The 13,993-nt window shown below is 39.9% G+C and overlaps 1 protein-coding gene across 1 annotated transcript; it reads right to left on the reverse strand.

The window, feature by feature from the left end:
* On the reverse strand, positions 1 to 7,353 carry LOC138018603 (uncharacterized). Its single transcript, XM_068865295.1, has 5 exons — positions 7,171 to 7,353; positions 2,304 to 2,413; positions 1,245 to 1,389; positions 857 to 988; positions 1 to 365 (listed from the first exon to the last, which is right to left on the reverse strand). Exons 1-5 carry the CDS (start codon positions 7,271 to 7,273, stop codon positions 352 to 354), a joined length of 504 nt encoding a protein of 167 aa, XP_068721396.1. The 5' UTR covers positions 7,274 to 7,353; the 3' UTR covers positions 1 to 351.
* Positions 7,354 to 13,993: the final 6,640 nt, after the last annotated feature.

Raw genomic sequence — 13,993 nt, forward strand, 5'->3', positions numbered from 1 at the left:
CAGGAAAACGTTTCTTTTTAATAAGATACCGCAGTTTATCATTAACTGCATTGCTTCAATAAACAAGAAATGAAGTGGACTAGGCACTGCAGCACAGGTGCAGAACCAACAAACACAAAGAGTATAAATGAACTGGCAGTCTTTCAGACACTGACGAGCCATTTTCTGCGTAGCACACATCGGACAATGGAACATCACTTTTGAGCCGAACATCATAAGCTGAGGATTTTCGTTCAGGACATATCAGGTCAGCTCAGTGAATATATATCTCTTGTTACAATCACCTCAGCACATCAACATAAAGTTACAATCAGGCAGGAGCAGCGTTGAATCACGTAGCAGAACAGATCATTACCAGTCACGGCCTTTTGTAAGAATGGACAAACAAAACAAATTCAACTGTTATCAGACAATTTGAGGGCCCACTTCCAGTTCATTAACTAGCGAGAAACCGGATTCTTCACAGTCACATACAAGACAACTCGGTTTGGATTTCCCTTTTATGTAATCATGACAAACTACTGGTTGAGAAAAAGAGTCAACCTAAAACCTATATACAGTGACAGCAACTATTATGTTTAAGTCTCTTACCACAACAAATAATTACAATGAATACTTTAAGGCAACAATATGATATTAACACCTTATTAAAAGCAATGCAACGGACATTGATTACACAGCTGACAACTACATAATCAAAGATTCAAACTCATTGCATTGATTCATTACATTTGCAATCAAAAACAAAAAGCAATTATTAAAGGCATTTTAAATTAAAGGCACAAGACACTTTACTAGAAACATAACAGGGCTAAAAAAAATTATGCCACCTTAAACTAGGTAACAGCTACATTACCTTTTCTGCCATCTCCTCCATAACCGCCGTACCCGCCTGATCGCCCTCCACTTCCACCATATCCGCCGCCGCCTCCTCCGCCATAACGTCCCCCACCGCCTCCACCGTAGCTTCTACTGCCATAACCTCCACCTGTGAAACACAAAACAAAAACTTGCTTATCTATTCAGCCTTCACAAAACAGTGAGGAGTCAACCCAAAGTAAAGCAGATCTGTTTCAAGCCCACATTCTCTTCTATTTACAAACACTGCTGCCTTTTAACAGACAAGGGGTACAAGCCAAGACCAGAAAAGTTAAAGTTCCGCCAGCCGCTACAATTTCAGCCAGATTCTTTAGCCATTTCTGGAATAAGAAATAATTGTTACTGCAACACTTTGAACTACATACCTTGACTATATCTTCCTCCTCCTCCTCCTCCTCCATATCCACCACCACCACCGCGTCCGCCTCTAAACCCTCCTCGCCTACCTCCTCCACCGCCGCCGCCGCGGGAGTTTGCTCTTGCTACTCTGATTGTGCGGCCATCCAGCTCCTTCAAAAGAAGACAAAGAGTCACAAGCCCTTTCAATTAGAAACTGTCTGCTTTCCCAAATGGTGATTGCTTTGAGGGTAGAGGCAAAGAAATGAATGAGAAAGTACTTTCTTTTTATTTCCTTCCTAATATGGATTACCATGAAAAATTAAGATCGAATCCAGGGTTTTTCTTTGAAGCCGGACTTTTCATCCCTTGGTCAATTCCCATTCCATGTGCGGTACTTTAATGCCAATATTTCAGTATCAGTGTTCAGTTTCAGTTTTTATTATGTATTTTGCATAAAATATCATAAATCTATGCAATGCTCGCAGTTTGCACTAGCTAGTAGAGGCGAGCATTGCTCATAACTACACATTCACATAAAAATAAATAAATAAATAAATAAATAAATAAATAAATTAGTTTTAGAATACAGTTAGTGCAGTGGAGAACAGCTTAAAACTTGTACAGTATAACATAAATAAACATAAAAAAGTAGTTTAAATTGAAGAAATAAATTTTTAATGTTTGAGGGGTTTGTTTTACTTTTTACTATAATATTTATTTTTTGCATTCTTTTTAATGAACAATTTTTAATATTTGAGGGGTTTGTTCTACTTTTACTATAATATTTATTTTCTACATTCTTTTTAATGAAAAAACGAGTGAACTCCTGCCTTGCCTGGGAAACTGATTCTTGAGTTCCAGAAACACTGGAAACAGAATTTCTCAGTGTTCTATTCTTAAGATTTCCTGGGGAATTTGGGGCAGGGATGCCACGTCCGGTGCTTTCAGAAATATGTCCGCTACTTTATAAAATCGTTGAAAACCCTAAGAAACCAGCAAATTAGCTGGCAGTACATGTCAATCTTGCCACAACTTTCAGTTTAACAATAATTATGACAGAATCACAAGCAAGGAAACATAATTACCGAGTCATTGAGTTGGTAAACCGCATCATCCACATGCTTGCTCTCACAGAAAGTAACAAAACCAAATCCTCTTGATCTTGATTCATCCTCACGCTCTTTCACAACAGTGGCTGGAGAAAGAAGAGAAAATTAATGCCTCCTTTACATGAATGCAAAGTTATGTGGATGCACACAACACTTATTGGTCTGAAGACTTACAAAAGTCCAATCCAGAATAGCCTGTTCCAGGCCTCTAAGTTAGTGATGAACAGCAAAAAATGCAAGGCTGCTGCCTAACGGTCACCCAGTCGCCTTACTTGCGAGCACAGGCAACCAAATTTCTGAATGCATAGCCTGAATTCAGCCTAGGCTTCGATTTAAAAGCGTTTGCTGCTAACTTATAATACAGCGCTGGCAAAATAATAAACATTGTTTGAGATCTCAACTCTCTGCAGCTTGCGGAGGGGTGGTCAAATGCATTGTTAATCAGTCCTTTGTCCATACATTTAAGTTTTTTTTTAAAGAAAATAATTATGTCCATTTCCCATAATCCATATCAAACATTCAGTCTTCTAAATTAACAATAGTAGTAACCTGAACTTCATAGGAAGAGAATGGATTGCGGTTGGGTAAAAAGCCAGTGGGAGAACATTTTCCTTGATCCAGATCATTTCCTTGCTCATCCCCACCAATTAAGCAAGAGACTGGAACAGGCCTAAGCTAACCCCAGAGAAACACAAACTGCTAGATGGTTGAACTCTTTCTTACGCAGTTACAAGGACCAGGATTGATTAATGCATTTCCATTTACTTAGCAAAACAGAAGCTTTTCAAAATGCATTGGCGTGGACTAAAGACTTGGAGAAAACAAAGTTGCTGGGCAATGTTGCTAAAACAAGCTTTAGGTCAACAGCCAAACACTTGGGCAGGTAGCATATACTGTAATAATAAGGATTTGTGTTGTTTCGCCCACAATGTGATTCAACTACACTTAAGTCGATATGCATAAACATTAACTTGTCAGTTCGCTAAAATGACTGCAAGCAAACAAGACTTCACTGCTCATGTAAGTGAGAAAAGCAAATAACAGAGTACTTGCAAGAAATAGTACCTTAATGACTCGTGTATAAGCCGCACCATTTTGCTTAAGTTTGGGCCAAAAATTGAAGGTGCAGCTTATACATGAGACCATTGCTTTCAGAGGGAGTAAAGTGGCTTGTAGGGGTCACAAATTGAACTGAAAACTTTCAGTAACTAAAGATAAAACATATTGAAACCTGTTGTTCACCACTGCTTTTAGTGGTTAGACGTGGTGGCTCCTAAAGGAGCTGTTTGTTTGCATCTTCAGGTTCTAAATCCGAATTTTGCTCTCCAGTAGTTCTTTCGAGTGTTTTATTTTATTTGCACTTTGTTTGAGCAGCAGTTAAACTCTAACTGGCATGGAATCTCCATTCCTCTGCACAGCCGCTTACAATGTCATTTACCACCAATCTCCTCAACAATGCTTTCTCCACTATGTGCAAGAAAATACCACGCTATTTGGGAGACCTTGGGAGGCAAATGGCCCACCGTTTCATTGCCCTTCACTATTTTCACGCCGTGTTTGTCCATGGGGTTGTTACACTCTTTTCTCCCATCGTCTCAATGATATCTATGAAGCTGATGCAAAAGTAGTCTCCTACGTAGCCGCTCTTTGTGTGGGGAGGAGTGTTGCGTGACCACACAAAGAACGGCTGTGTAGGAGACTAATCCGAAAGCGAACGTTTCCATGTCCAGACTTCCCTTGTTAAAAATGGCTGTGTGGTTACCACGCAAACGTTTTGCATCGTTCTCCTGTGCTTTTTTTGTGCAAATTCATTTTCATTTCAACTGTTGTCAGTCACAGGGAAATTTTATTAAAAAGAAGCTTTTAAAAAAGATATTTCAGAGTTGATTACACCTGTAAGTTATTATGTCACTGAAAATATACAACATTAGATTTCGTCAAATTAAATGCTAACATTTGCGAACAAACGAACAACTTTTTTTTTTTTAGAAGAGTGCTTTTTTGGAGTTCTTATTTTTATTCCAAAATCATGATTGAGAGTTGGGGGTGCGGCTTACACACGAGACTTTACAGTAATTTATTCAGAAGATGGATGAGAGCCAACAGACCTTTTGGTGTGATACCTAATAAGCAAATTCACCATGATTCAAATGTTTAAAAATGGCTAATAATGAGCCACATTAGCCTGGGGTGATTTACATAGTCCTGCAAATCCAGTCCCCTGTTCGACAAGCTATTGGATTCCAGATAATCCAACAACTTATCCATCGTGACCTTTCATTTTCAGTGCGAACTGCACAGCTGAGGAAAATTTTTGAATGGGCCGGGAGATTGTGCATCAGTTGCAAGGTTGTGTCTTGATCAAAAAAAACAGTTTGCCATCACTGTTTCACATGCTGGAATTTACTTTATCATTACTTTTGCCAGAGCATAATTTGAAATTAATAACAAGATCAATGGCCAAATGGCAACTGCTGAATACCCTGCCACTCTAAAACAGATCTTGAAAAGTGATGGCTACACAGTAGAATATGTTAATAAGGAAAGAAGTGGCTATGCAATTATTATTACCACCCCTCCCCCATAAAATTAAAGCTAAAATTAGGCTTAATCAGTAAACGAGTGCTATATTCTTCACACGGTCTTGGTAAAAGGTGAACCGTAAATTGAAAGCTAAAATCTTAAAAGAGTGCTAAGGCCTGATCACTATACAAGTGCAATATTCATCGCACTATCTTGTTAAAAAGTGTAGTTAACCGAACCGTAAAATGAAAGCTAAAATTTTAAACGAGTTCTTAGGCCTAACCACTGAAACGAATGCTTAGGCTTAATCAGTAAACGAGTGCTATATTCTTCACACGATCTCGTTAAAAAGTGTAGTTAACTGAACCGTAGAGTGAAAGCTAAAATTTTAAACGAGTTCTTAGGCCTTATCACTGAAACAAGCACTTAGGCCTAATCACTAAACGAGTGCAATATTTATTGCACTATCTCGTTAAAAAGTGTAGTTAACTGAACCGTAAAATGAAAGCTAAAATTTTAAATGAGTTCTTAGGCTGAACTACTGAAATGAGTGCTTAGGCTTAATCAGTAAACAAGTGCTTTAATCTTCACATGGTCTTGGTAAAAAGTGTAGTTAACCGAACTGTAAATTGAAAGCTAGAATCTTAAAAGATTACTTAGGCCTCAAGGTTGCTGCCTAACAGTCACCCAGTCGCCTTATTTGCGAGCGCAGGCGACCACATTTCTGAAAAAGTGGCCCATACGGGCGCCTTACTTGATTCATCCTCAATTTCTTGTAAATATGATCCCAGCTGGAATTAATTAATTCTGGGCTCTTGAAAAAATGACTTGGGCTACTAACTTTTAATGTTGGAAGCCCGAAGGGCTCCCGGAAAATTTTCTTAGGCAGCAGCCTTGGGCCTAATCACTGAAACAAGTGCTAAGGCCTAATCAGTAAATGAGTGCAATAGTCATCACACTATCTCGTTAAAAAGTGTAGTTAAATGAAAAGGAGAATGAAAGCAAAAATGTTAAAAGAGTGCCTAGCCCTGATCACTGAAAGGAGCACTTAGACTTAATCAGTGCTGTATTCATCACATGATCTTGTGAAAAAGCATAGGTTAAGCAAACCGTGAAATGAAATCTTAAATTTGTAAAGAGTTCTTTGGCCGAACTTCTGAAACGAAAACTTAAGGTTAATCAGTAAATGGGTGCTATAAAAAAAGTCTAGTTAGCCGAATTGTAAAATGAAAGCTAAAATTTTTCGAGTGCTTAGCCCCAATACTGAAATGAGCACTTTGGCTCAATCAGTAAACGAGTGCTGTATTCAGCACATGATCTCGTTAATGACCACTGCGTAGCCACTTCTTTCCTTACTAACATATTCTAGGGGGAGAGGTGGTAATGACCACTGCATAGCCACAGTAAAATCGAAACATTCAAAGAAAATAGTGCATTTAAAAATCAGTGTGCATTTTGCCCCCTTAAAATCCCATAACGGATTTCAAAATGGCCGCCGTATTAAAATGGCATTTGGCCAACATTTATTAAAACGTGGAGTATATTTTACGTTCTGGGGACCGTTTCTCGAAAGTCCCGAAATCTCTTCGGGCCTAAGAAACAATTTGGGAAACTGCCAAACGCTTGCTTCGGAAAGCTGATCTTTTAACATGTTTTCAAGATAACAAAAAGCAAAATGACTGTGAAGTTTGACGAATTAAATCTTCTCCGTTCTTGTGATACAAAGGGAATTATGACACCCGAAAATGGTCCGTAAAGTTTCGGGAATTTCGAGAAAAGGGGCCCCTGGACAGGGACTTGAAGGTACTCAGCCTTCGAACAACTAGGACCTGGACTCCCATTTGCTCGTTTTCAACCCGCTTTACTTCGCAAACCACTGCCAAACCGTTTGGGAATTTCAAGCATTTAGATATCGATCGTGAATTGTGCTCGGGTATTTATACGCGAAAGTAAGCTTCGTATTGAACGAAGCGAGTTGAGTTTTAACAAGTTTTGACGATGAAATCCTCAAAATTTAAGTTATATCAACCTCGATCTTGCTTCATTTGCCGCAGCAGTTGAATCATCCTTGCTTGCAGTCATGCTTAAGTATGGGCAAAACGAATGTAATTCGTAATTCCAACGAAATGAAGGATTTGTTTGAAACTTTTTGTTCCTTTGCCGATCACGTTATCACAAATGCAAACGCATGAAAGACTAATACTTTCAAAAGAGTGTAATACTTAAAATAACAAGAACAAGGGAACGCATGTCGACCGTTAATTCGAGTTCTACCGCGTTGCTGTAAACAGAAACTGCGAATTATCATAAGGTAAATTACCTTCTTCAATTTCTCCTATTGATTCGAAGTGGCTTCTCAGATCATCGTCGGTCGTACCATAGCTCAAATTGCCGACATAAACCTTTTTCTCACCGTCAGACATTGTGAACAACTTTGACGACAACCGAACCAACCTAAACTCCTTAGACCTCGTGCTTTCTCCTTCAGAACACGACGCAGCAAAACCAGACAAACGAGTCTCAAAACAGGTTTCGAGCGCGAAACCAGGCCACACGGCCTTCTCTTACAGATGGGGCACTGTTGAACACAGTCACACCCAATGACGAGTCCCGGAAGTCGATTGTAGCTTCCTTTTCAATTAAGGCCGCCTTACACATTTGTCGGCCCAATTTATCGGCCAGACGGTGTCGGAGGGCAAATCTTGCGTGTATTTTGACAGCCGATGAACGTCCGATTCATGGAAATGAAAATGGGTCCGATTAAAAAAACTCTGTTGCAGTGCAACAGATTTTTCGAAGTCGTGCCGACACTGCGAGAGAAACCGCCGTACCAATCAAAGCGTAAGCGAGTCCCTAGGGAATGCGCATAAATACTTCAAAAAAATTAAAGCTTTCAAAACGGTGGATACTAAAAGGACAACGGGAAGATCTTTTGAGGAAAAATTACACGTTTTTACACAATTTACACGGTACGATTTATCGGCCCGACAAAATCGTACTGTGTAAACCGGCCTTATACTTCTAAGTCGAATATTTTGAAACTCCCACTACCATAAGATTTATGCTACAAACAAATTTGTAATTAACAGAGACCAGGCCCGCCTAAGATAGCATGAAAGGCAGCTGAGATATGTTTAAATTATATGCTGAAAATGTCGCCCTTGTTTCCGATTTGCGTCTGACAAATCGTCCCTCGCCCCTGTTCTGATTTGTGTCCGTACAAAATCAATTTTCTGAGCCAGGCAAGTCGATTTGCACCAGATCTGATTCAGAATGTTTGATTTTTCAATCGCTAACCCAAGCAGCACTTTGGTTCTCCGTGCGAGTTTCTACTAAAACACCTCGGTCGTGTGGAACAATACCAATTAGCTAATCATCAAAAATACCAAATACTCTTTGTTTGTCAATCCAAAATTTTGCATAAGCATTGTTTCCATTTTCTATTGAGACCATCATAAGTCCCAATAGAAAATAAAAAAAAATAATAATGCTTACGCAAAAATTTGAAGGGGCAAACAAAGTGCATTATGGTATTTTTGATATTGGCTAATACCACTTGCGCTCTCGTGTAAAGCAATGCCAATACGATACCACCTTGCGCGCCCAGCTGAGCAAATCGCGATTTCTCCCTTATCTAACAATTTATACATTTACCCTTTTTACGCGGGGACTCCTAGGTTTCCTCCTCGGGGGGGGGGGGGGGGGTGGGAGGACACAACAACAACAACAACAATAATAATGCTGATGATAATAGCGGAGCTCTGGCGAGAGAAAGGGCGCCAGCGGAGCACCATGGGTAAGACATTTCGTTTATGACGTCGGCGTACGCCCGTACAGTATCAGGGTGGAGGTGGGGAGGAAAGACGGCCTTTGGGGGCGGGGGTGTTCGTGCAAGGGATATCGCATGGCCAGCGTTGCATTTGGCAAAGCCGCCTTTTCCTGGCGGGAAATCACAGTGACTGTCGTCGGTTTTTATGCTCAATCAAAGCTAGTTTAGCTAAACGATTTGAGCTTGCCTTAGTTTGAAAAAGTCAGATCTTCGTTCAAAGAATGCAAACAAAAGTCGCCGTCTAACTTCCTTACTTCTCAGATTTTTTGGTTTGAACCCAGAGAACCGGTAAGAATCAGCGTTTGGGTGTTACGTGCAGCGAAAAGGAGTGACTGTCTTTGCTAAATTGCGGAATCAGACGGTGTACGGGTCTGCGACATTAAAGATCGATCGTGTTTAATGGCGCTGTCTTCGGACGTTGCTGCGTAATCAATGGATGTCTCGCCACAAAGAATCCTTACTTGAAGAAGCAGCTCCTCGGTGAACATGAGAAGAGGCACCTTAGGGCCGATTTACACGATACGATTTTGTCGCATGCGACAAGCTCACGACAGGCCTACGACATAACTTACGATTGTCGCAGCGTTTTAAAACATGTTTTAAAATGCTACGACAATTTTTCTGACGTACACAACAATCGTAAATCATGTCGTGGGCCTGTCGTAAGCCGTTGTCGCATGCGACAAAGTCGTACCGTGTAAATCGGCCCTTAGGACCCATTTACACGATACGATTTTGTCGCATGCGACAAGCTCACGACAGGCATACGACATGACTTAAGACTGTCGCAGCGTTTTAAAACATGTTTTAAAATGCTACGACATTTTTTCTGACGTACACAACAATCGCAAATCATGTCGTGGGCCTGTCGTAAGGGCCGATTTACACGGTAAGATTTTTGTCGCATGCGACAACGGCTTACGACAGGCCCACGACATGCTTTACGATTGTTGTGTGCGTCAGAAAAAATGTCGTAACATTTTAAAACATGTTTTAAAACGCTGCGACAATCGAAAGTCATGTCGTAGGCCTGTCGTGAGCTTGTCGCATGCGACAAAATCGTATCGTGTAAATCGGCCCTAAAATATGTTTTAAAACGCTGCGACAATCGTAACTCATGTCGTAGCCTGTCGTAAGCTTGTCGCATGCGACAAAAATCGTACCGTGTAAATCGGCCCTTAGGATTTGTTTCTGCTTAGCAAAGGAACGATTTTGTGTGAAATGAGTGATCGTTGACTTAACTGTCACCAGGTTAGTACCCCTGTTCCCCCCTTTTATGCGGACATTTATGTCAAATTGCTTATAAGCAATTTGTCTATCTTACTACGAGGTATGTTTGTTACTTGACTTATTTCTCCAAAATTTCCGAGAAAAGTCGACGAAAAATTCGCATCTTTCAAATGTTTTGTTTCGACACTTGAAATTGGTTTGGACTCAAAAATGCTTACATGTTTTATCCAAATGTTCGCTATCTAATAGTTTAGTTGGATGGTGAGACTCTTCGTTTTTTCTGCTGTCGCTTATTTGTTAAACTTATTAAAGAAAAGGCAAGCAAAGTCAGGACGCCTTACACCCTGACCAGTCACAGCCGATTTGGACTCCCCCCCCCCCCGGTCCAGATCGAAACCCCCTGAAAATTATGGCGCGTATTTCTTATCAAAATTCAACTTTTCAATCGTCTTACAAGTTTGACATTCACCTTTTAAATTGTACGTTCGTTTTATTCATTTCGACATTCGTTTTATTCGCTTCGGCATTCGTTTTACATAAACAGCATTGATTTTTTTATATCGAAGTTGTTTTTAAGGGCCGATTTACACGGTACGACTTTGTCGCATGCGACAACAGCTTACGACAGGCCCACGACACGATTTACGATTGTTGTGTACGTCAGAAAAAATGTCGTTGCATTTTAAAACATGCTTTAAAACGCTGCGACAATCGTAAGTCATGTCGTAGGCCTATCGTGAGCTTGTCGCATGCGACAAAATCGTATCGTGTAAATCGGCCCTAAACGAGATTCTTCCGTGAAGCATACACTGGGTTGCCTGTGGTACGTGTTACAGAAAATCAGAAGGCACCGAATGAACTACAGCATTCCAGTCTCTGAAGAATAACAAATAAAAGAGAAGCGAGAAACATTGGCTTCTGGGCTGACATGTTGATAATTTTCAAGTTCCCTCACAACTTCTTTTGACCACAAGTTTAAGTGTGCCCTCTGAGCATTTGACAGCTTTGTAATACCAAAGTTCACTGAAGTTAATCCCTGTCCGGCGGGGTTAGTGTTTGGATGGGAGACCAAAATCATCTACCCCTCATAAAACAGAAGCATCGGACCGAAAATACTATTAACGCTAAGAAATGCGAACTCAGCAAGGTACAGATTTTGTTAGCGTGCTTTATGCAAAACAAGAACATCATTCTAAAAGCTTATTCTAAGCAAAAAGTAGGTTCTGGAGGTAATTTTCAGAGTGGAAATCAAGGTTACGCGGCGGACGGCAAACTCACGATTTCATTAAGTTAACACACCAGAAAGCCGCTAACCTCATTTTGACAAGAAAATGCTTTACTATCGCCATAAAAACTATCCAGTTAAGCTCGTATATCATAAAACATGATGAATTCATAAAGGCCACCTTTTCCAGCGAACGATTTTTTGAAACAAACATATTTGCTATTAGAGGCAAAAACCCCTTCTATTTCATTACGTGCGTGAAGAGAAGAAACTCAATCGTGTCAAATATGCGCAATATTGCAACAAACTAAATTTCAGGATCAAACCGTTTCCATGAAGAACCTTTTCCTTGCATAATGAAGCACAAAATACACGACAACCTTTCTTTCAAATAATTCTTGGCTGTCACATTTCCAATTATTGTTTTTACCTGAAGACTGTGCAGAGTTGATCACAGATCCACGTAAGGTGTTCGATTCGTTCAATCGTTCTCTGTCTTTGTTGAACCCATAAGTTACCAGAGAATTTTCCATTTGGTTTCAGTGTTCTACATAACAGCACACTTGGTTAAATATTATTTTAGAAATACAGCTCACTTTGATTTCGGCTCGACGGGCGATAGATTGTCGTCGAAGTCCATTACTCGTCGCTTTTGAGATTCCAGGTGTTGGTTTTTCACCGCCTGCCTAGTTTATCCAACTGACTTTCCATTATTGAGCTCCATAAGGGTATATTTTGTTCAAGGATCCACTAAAACGCCATTCGCGTTACATGACGTTCGACGCCATTGCAGGCTAAGTTAATCGTTCTACTGTGTCCACCAGAGAAATCCACGCATTTCCCACTACCCTCTCGATCCTAAGAGAATACTCGCAGAAGGCTCTATGCACAACGACACCACTTAGCAAGGGAGTGACAGGCAAGACTTTTACCGACACGGAAAAAACGACGAAATGAAACGCAGATTCCGACAGGGATTGCCATACTGGCAACCCAGTAATAAAACAGCATTCCTTTGTCAAGTCTAAAGTTTGACATTCGTTTTATACAATGTTTTTCAGTTTTTCATGTTCTTCGACATTCGTTTTAGGGACGTTCGTTTTGGCGGTGTTCGTTTTGTTTTGTTCGCAATGCACTGTGGGATTCGAAGATTTCCCGCCAGACACTGGGTCGAGTGCCCAAAGAAAATGGCGACCGTAGGGGAGGCTTTTCTTTCAAGAGTCCGGTCTTTAATGGAAGTGTTCAATCACTCTAGTAACTTTGATGACGGAAAAATTGACGACATGTTGCCCTGTGGAGATTTGCTGTACCACCATGCCGTTCGCCTTGCTTCAGTCAACATCGTGGAGGATGCTACGATATCTAAGTTACAAGCTGTCATCGATTTGTTTAGTGAAATCGATGAGTCCAAACAAAAATTTTCTTTTCAACCCGGAGTTGAGTACACTGGTGCGCTAGGAAGGCCTAAGATTTAAGTCACTAAAGACTAGTTATCGTATTTTGTAGGTAATGGTTTCAAGGCAACGTATATGGCTCGAATGCTGTCAAAACGCACGTCCCTAAAACAAATGTCGAAGAACATGAAAAACTGAAAAACGTTGTATAAAACGAATGTCGAACTTTAGACTTGACAAAGGAATGCTGTTTTATGTAAAAACAATGTCGACTTAAAAAAAACCAATGCTGTTTATGTAAAACGAATGTCCACCTTGAAAAACGAATGCCGAAGCGAATAAAACGAATGTCGAAATGAATAAAACGACGTCCAATTTAAAAGATGAATGTCAAACTTCTAAAAAAAGCGAAAAGTTGAATTTTGATAAGAAATACGCGCCATAGAAAATAAGCGTTCTTTTGATTAAGGTAATAAAATTCCTCTTTAAATTGTTTTTAGTTGTAAAAAAACTGTTACTGAAACTTAAGTCTAACTTTGCTTTTTCTCCTTATTGAAAATTAACACGAGAATTCATGACCGGAAAAGTTTGGTTATAAAAAAATGGGAAAAAAAATCGTCTGAAGCCTTGTAATCAAGTAAACTTCTATCAATGCGTCTTCCAAACAAGAAAGTGGCACCTCCTTTGTGAAAGCGCCGCCCATTCAAAATGGAAGAAAAAGAAATATGAAAGAAATAACGCTTTAAGAAAAGGCCACAGCGCGAACTTTTTGTCCTAATAAGAAAATTACTGAACACGACAATTCAATGCGTTCCTAGTGTGTGATTTGATAAGCTTTTGTCAGAAAGGAGTTAAAATTCCCATCTACTTTACGAAATGCAGCCGCGAATGCTGTAAGAACCATTACTGAAAAATTAACTGATCTAAATCTTCTTCTCGAAGATTTATGCTTTATGGTATCGGTCAGTTTCCACAATCCAAAATCTAACTCTGCCTCGATACACAGTCAAATAAGCCGTAAGAGGGGGTACGGGGGGTCCAAATGGTTCCGCTTTGATAAGTTCACGGTTAAGTTTACAAGAGATTGACATCTCAAAAATGTCGCGAAAAGCAACAACTCCTTGCCAAACTATAAACACGATTTTAACAGATAAGCATTGTAAATACTTTCCGTCACAACAATTCTCGTTCTTACCAAGAAATCACAAACTTTTAAGGTAATTGTAATTAAAACAGTTCATATTTTGTTCAATGTTTACGGCCGACCAATTTTTCTGAAAGCCATCTAAAGTTAGGTCCGAATCGCACTAGTACGCTGGCCCACAACTGTCACGGCAATAACAAATAATACCTCACGGCAAAACTAAAACTGTCACGGCAATAACAAATACCTCACGGCAAAACTAAAACTGTCACGGCAATAACAAATACCTCACGGCAAAACTAAAACTGTCACGGCAATATC

Source organism: Montipora capricornis, chromosome 10 (assembly GCF_036669925.1).
Source record: "Montipora capricornis isolate CH-2021 chromosome 10, ASM3666992v2, whole genome shotgun sequence".
Taxonomy (NCBI): domain Eukaryota; kingdom Metazoa; phylum Cnidaria; class Anthozoa; order Scleractinia; family Acroporidae; genus Montipora; species Montipora capricornis.

Bases quoted from the DNA above. Each gene is read 5' to 3' on its own strand.
- LOC138018603 (XM_068865295.1), bottom strand. From the start codon at position 7,273: ATGTCTGACGGTGAGAAAAAGGTTTATGTCGGCAATTTGAGCTATGGT. The intron at 1,390-2,303 runs GTAATTATGTTT...CTTCTTTTGAAG, and splicing joins TTTACCAACTCAATGACTCG to GAGCTGGATGGCCGCACAAT. The intron at 989-1,244 runs GTATGTAGTTCA...TGTGTTTCACAG, and splicing joins AGGAGGAAGATATAGTCAAG to GTGGAGGTTATGGCAGTAGA.